The 6,599-nt window shown below is 41.5% G+C and overlaps 1 protein-coding gene across 5 annotated transcripts in view; it reads left to right on the forward strand.

Annotated features, from left to right (window-relative positions):
* The window catches only part of map7d1a (MAP7 domain containing 1a), a 46,052-nt gene extending 42,878 nt beyond the window's left edge, over positions 1–3,174 (forward strand). For all 5 annotated transcript variants that reach the window (XM_084358688.1, XM_084358686.1, XM_084358689.1 and 2 more), the window contains one exon: positions 2,183–3,174. In XM_084358688.1, coding sequence (XP_084214814.1) covers positions 2,183–2,193 — 11 coding nt within the window. In that variant the 3' untranslated portion in view covers positions 2,194–3,174. The remainder of the gene's footprint in view (positions 1–2,182) is intronic.
* Positions 3,175–6,599: the final 3,425 nt, after the last annotated feature.

Here is a 6,599-nt window from a genome sequence, read left to right on the forward strand (position 1 = left end):
ATTTACACTCACAAAGGGGTGGAGATGGGACATGGAAGAAATAGTGTAAGGAAGGGTGAGGAGAAGCAGAGTATCTTTATACTGATGACAGCTTTTATTCAGCAGCCCCACTGACTTTGGCCTGCACCCAGCTAGGAATTCCCGGAATGGCTTGAATGGATGTGGAGACCCTATCCACAAGTGCTTCCCTGCCAGGGGTTAGAAACAAGACTCCGAAAGCCATTAAGCGCCATATCACCCGTCACACAACCCCCCTCTCTGCGACGTCAGCAGCACCCTACTCTCTCCTTCCAGTGAGATTTTAACCTTCACCTGATAGCCCGAAGACAAGCCAGCGATCATAAATACTGCGTAAAGCAAACAGAGGACGATTTTCCTCTGATAGCTCTCACACGTCTTTCCTGAAATCACTAAACTTGACTTCCCTCACCTCTCCGTCATGTGAAAAGTGAACGTTCTGTCTCCTCATTTTCACTCCCGTAAACCTGGACACTTGAGACGCCTTCCACCTGGCAGGACATTTAGGAAGAGGGCCACGATCGGGAATATTGATATGCGAGACCGATTGAATGTTACAATGTAATTTTATAGGAGGTCGATGTATTTTGAGGTTTCACTTCCACGGTTTATTTGCATGTTCATACTTGGTGAGAGCACAACCTCTCGTTGCCCTCACATGTGGCGTTGTCAGTCAGATAATTCAGTGTTACATCAATTACCAACTTGTTTCACATGTTGGCTGCATTCGACTATAAATAGTGTCCGAGTCGAAGCCCTTCGCATTAAATCCCCGCACACAGGACATTAAAGGTTTATGGGTTCATGCCTCCTGCGACATGTTCAACATCTTTTGCATTTAGCATTGTCACCAGGTCAGAGGTTTCCAGACAGTGTCGTTACTCAGTTTAAAGAGGGGAACCCCCGGGCCTTTCTCAAACCGGACCCTGCCAACCGTCACCTGCAACTGAATGAAGCATAATGTGGGGCAGCAGCTTTGGGACAAACCTCCCCCCTCTCCGACAGAAACAGAAACCATCTTACCTTTTCATAACGATGGTTTCGTATCACAATCGTTCGGATGCGGTATTTATTTTTGAAAACATCTTCTCTGATGTTTATAAGTTGCTTGTTTTTTTAACAATAGTCCTTTTACAATCAATCAAAATGCATCTATCACTAGAGAAGCCTATCTATCTATCTATCTATCTATCTATCTATCTATCTACCTACCTTAAGTTAGCGTTTGTATGACAATATTAAATGTCTAATAAAACTCACCCAGAACTCAGAACTTTTTTAGTTCATGTCATCTTTTTTCATGAAAAAAAAATCATGTAAAAACTTTCAAACCTTTCAAAATCCTAGAGCTGTACTCCAAATCCTTTTTTAATTTTTGAAGTTTGACCCCTCTGAGTTATATCTAATAATTTTCGTGCTTCTTTGTTTGTGTATTCGGAGTCTCACAAATCGCTTATTTTTCACTGGATTGGGTGAAATTTGTCCTGAACATCCAAGAAACTCTAGAGAATCATTTGCAACATGTATTCAATTAAAAACATTGCTGCAGAATATCTAAGGTCATCAAATAGATAAATCATTTTTTTCCTGAACGAAGAATCTTTCATTTTTGAAATGTATATCTCCACTAGTTTCACTTTGTTGCAACCACATTTTGATTCAACATAGTATTAATATAATTTAAAAGTTATTTGGTCCCACGTAAAAAAACTGCATGCTACAGAAGAAGGAATTTGAAAAAAATTCTTGAAATCATTTATGTAAAAGTTTTAATATTCATTTAATTTATATAGAAAATATAAAATGTTATTACTTTATGATTTTTTCACTTTTTAAACGAGCTATTTTTTCAGTCTTTACTGGCTGTCATATTCCATTTAATGTTGGTTGGCAAGTTGACCCATTTATACAGCACGTCTTCCATGACGAACACTACACAGCGTTGCTCGTAGACAGTAAATCAGCGTTGTTGCAGACCCACTGTGATTTGTGATGGAACTTAATATAGCGGGTCGAGGGAGTGGAAGTGAGTATGGAGATGGTGCAAAAGGCAGTTTGAGAAAGAGCCCTTGTTTTGACTACAAACTAGACTCTGTTAGCATGTGTTGATCATTCCTCACTGGCTGCCGACCCTTAACCCCTCTGCTCTCTGCCTTCCTCACAGAGGTCCTGTGACACGTCCCAGTGTTGATGTGCTCGTCGCCTTAGGCCACTGACCTTTCCCCGGCCCTGCCAACGCTCGCATGGAGAGCCCTGTGACGTGTGCCAATCGACAACCTTTCTCTCAGCCCCTGACAGCAAACACGCTTCTCTCTGAAAACGAAGCGGGCCACAGAAGATGACAGCCAAGCAACAGGACACAAGCAAAAGACAAAAAACGGGATGAAAAGGTGTTGCTGCGTGCAACACGGGTGCATCAGTGTTAGCGGTTGTAAAGATCTTTGTGGCACCGATTCCACGCACCTTAATACTCGACAGTGTCATCCTTTGTACATTGCAGCGCAGCTTACAACAAGCTGAAGTGTTTGTTTTCCTTGTTCTTTAGTTATTTAACTGAAAGAGAAATATAAAAGACTGGGTACATTCTTGTGAATAATGTAAATTAACTGTGTGTGACGGACAAAGGAGGGATGGGTCTGTGGGTTAAAGTTGTGTGAAAGGGAGACATTTTATGCCACTTTTGCTCTGAGTAGACCTTCGAAGTGAAAACCAGGTACGGCGCATCCTGGTCTGTATAAAGCTACCTGTAACAGTTTTTTGTAAAGTTAAACTCGAGAAATCTGGAAAGAGATTTTGAAATGTAAGCTCACGTGCAACAGCTTCTTACTGTGCGTAAACATATTGTCTGTCTCAGCTTTGATTGATTGTATGCAGAACTGGATGTAATAATGAGCGTGCAACCTTGACGATTAAGAAACCAGAAGTGATCTGAGGTCGAATCTCTATGAACGAGGGATTTACGCCACTATTTAACAGTTAAAGCTGTTTTTATTTCACATGTGCGAGCATGACTCAGTTTTCTCTCATTTGCATTGAGATGCCATGGACTCATCTGTGTTTGAACTGCTGGTGCGTGTATATGCTATAATTATTTTGATGTGCGTTATAAGGTCAGTGGGAGTATCTAAAGTCTTATTAAAGACGAGCTGTCCAGTCCGTGGTCTCTTTCTCTATTTGTTGGGGAAAAACTGGATTTGGGGGATTATTTGTGTTAAAAATGATGCAGATGTTTTGAATTCAACGCTAAAGATTCTCGGGTTCATTGATCTAAAACAGGCAGAAAGATTGATCACCATTTGTTGTTAATTTGAAAGTTTATGAACGTTTTGTACTTGCTTTCGGCTTGTTTACTCCCGAGGCTCAATAATATTGTGACTTTGGAGGGGAAATGCCGATTCCCACCGAAGGTTGTGAAAGACAGAGTGCACGCTAACCACAGGAAAACAGATTTAGAGATAGCACCAGAGGGCCTTACAGTTGATACGTACAAGGCATGCAAGTTGGCTCAGCTGTCCATTTCAGTTTGGGTCTCCTTTTACAAAATCCCCACAGGGGGTACATGCCGCTCCATCTGCTGCCCCTCCTTTCACCATATTCAGGTGGCCACTTGGAGGCTTGGCTCAATGTTTCCAGACTTCCAGGCAGCTGAAGTGCGTTTCGAAACAGGATTTATGCCCTCTTCGATCAAACACTAAGACGTGCCGCACAGATCATCATCTAGAACTTATGTGATTTAATGACTTATAGCCGTTTGTGAAATGCAACTGTAGTGCAGCCCAGCAGAATGAGGGGCAGCAGTTTGTTAACTTGAACCTGTGGTGTACAGATGGCCTGCTTACCTCCCAGGGGGGCCACGCCAACATTTGATCAGCATGCAGTGGAAAGCTCTCAGCAATGCATCCCAACACCTTTTTTTGACAAAGTGTCGTTTAGAGGGCTCAAACAGAAACCCAAAGAAGAACGTGCATGTGAGCAAGATTAACAGTAAGTGAGAACTTTATTTTTAAAGCTAGTAACATGATGAAACACGGTTTTCGTTCCAAATGTTATTATTACTAGGGACACGCTAAATATCAAACTGATGTTGGTAAATTTATATTCAGTATTGGTGAAATTATAGCCAATACATAGAGCCCGGATTATGAAGCCAACTTGATTTCACTGACTTGACATGGCATTTACAAACTTTGATACATTAGATTGCCGTGGGCAGCACCACCAATAAACATGAAGAGGAGCCAGCTGTGCTCATGACATCAAACTGCTGCACCTGGTCGGTGATGACAAAGTGTTGCACAAGGGTTCAGAGAGGAGGGAAACTGAGTTTCAACACAACAAATCTTACAGAGTCATGAATTATTAAATCATCCATCATCATTACCCTCAGGTGTTCGTAAAGTTTGTTAAGAACTTCTTTTAAAAATACAAAAATGAAATCACCATCGCAAGGCCCACACTACTAAATATTTATTTAAACCTGCTTAAGATCATTTTAGGTAGTTTTAATGCTTTGTTATCTTAAATGAATACTGTCTGTCACTGTTTAAGTAAAGAAACATTCCGCTGAATTCTGCAGATTTTCATTCTGGATCAGTGCTGACAAAAAAAAATCTTCTGTTTGGGTTTTCGTATCGGTAACAGCCAAGAGAAGCAGGTAACTGTCAGGCCGACTTACGACTTATTATCCCCAAATCAGCCAAATGTGGGCAGACCGCTTGCAGCTGCATTGGGGTTGTTCCAATACCGATACCAGTATTGGAAATGCCTCCAATACTGCTCAAAAAACCTGGAATCGGTATCGGTGAACATACAAGTGTATGCACCAATCCAATACCAGACTTTTTTTTTTTTTACTTTTTAGAAACTCCTTCCCAGCAGCGTCCCAGACACTTTTTTCCTGCACAATTAGCCAAAATCCAGGCTTGGGAAGTAAAGGAACATCCACGTAACTGGATTACGTGATTAAGAGAAAAGGTAGCTCTATTCCAGTAATGATACAGGAAAAAAAACATGTAATTAGATTACAGATACATCCAGTAAAAAAGGGGACTACTAACAGGATTACAATTTTAAAATCAATCAATCAACAATTTTTTTTTTCACTTGAGTAAAAGCGAAAAATTAGGATTACAGAAAAATCATTTTATTATTATCTGTTTTCTCTAGTCTTTATTTGCATATATCTGACATTAAGGTAATCCAAAAGTAAAGGAACATGATCAAGTTACATTACTTTAATGTAACTTGATCATGTTGATACTTGGATTATGTTGCTGGCTACATTTTTTACCAGGTAATAAGTAACTGTCTCAGAATACATTTTCAAAGTAACCCTCCCAACTCTGCCAATATCCATAAGCAGCAAGGCCTCATCTGTAACATCCATCCCCATGTTTCGTAGTTTACAGCTGTTAGAAAAAAAAAATGTAAATGCATTGATATTAGAGCGGTACTCAGTATTGGTTGTTACTCAAAGTTCAGGGATCAGAATCAGTATCAGGAAAGGAAATAAATGCTGTTGGTACGTCTCTAAACTGCATCACTGCTGTCACAACTCCTACAGTTCACAGTTTGAATCTGCAACAGCCGGTCGGCTTCCCAAGCTTCCTTGAAGAAAGATGTAAACACCTGCCGACACCGAACGTTTCGACAACATGACCTCACTGGTTCAACATGTTTCTGCTGCAGTTGTCCACCTGAGTCTTAAAAGCTGTATTCATCAACCCCACCAGAGGGTGCAGCACTGCAGCGTGGAGGTGATGGACGGCGTATTACATTTCTCTGGATGCATGCCGACTCATTGGTCTGATACAGCAGTGTCTCAACGTTGACAATGCTCACATGCAAACCTTAAATTTCCACATTTATTTTTTCATCTATTTAAAAATTGATAATCTCTGTGGAAGTTTTGGGAGCAGTCGATCTGCTAGTCAGTCCCTGGTAATGTGTAATGTTTCTCAGTAGGGACTCGAGGATTAGTGGGCACTATTTTTAGGGAGGTGTCGGCAAGGCAGTGCACAGTTACAGCCTGAGTAGTGCCAGGTCTCTGAATAAATTCACACAGAATGAGGAGTAAAATAAAATTTAACAAAATAAAAATAAAGGGAGTAGAATTTGTGGATGCAGAGGTTGATCCAAAAGCCACAAATGGTCAGTGGATAAGAGGTGCCTCAGGCTTCTCAGGTTATTGAGTTGGAGAGTCCTGGAATAGCCTGGCTAGCTGGCGTGACTTTGATTGATGGGTACATTATCTCCTCAGCCTGCAAGTGTGCTGATGGGTGCAGTGGAGGCGTCACTATCCATGACTGTATTTTTATTCTCCTCCTCGCTCGCATTGAAAGAAAAAAAAACAAGAACCGGCCGCATCCTGTTGTGTGTGAGGACTTTACGGGCATGTTGTCAAACCTTTGTGTCAAAGCAGCTGGGCTTCTTCTGGACACGCGCTCACTGTTGTTTCAGGCGTGAATCTCTGCACTTGAGGGCTGCGAGGAATCTTGTAAATGTTTCAGAATGGCAAGTGTGCCCGCTCAGCCTCCATTTTAAATGAGACAGCGAGGGGGGGGGGGGGGGTCAGCGCCGGG

This window comes from Pagrus pagrus (genome assembly GCF_965226575.1).
Source record: "Pagrus pagrus genome assembly, chromosome: 7".
NCBI lineage: Eukaryota > Metazoa > Chordata > Actinopteri > Spariformes > Sparidae > Pagrus > Pagrus pagrus.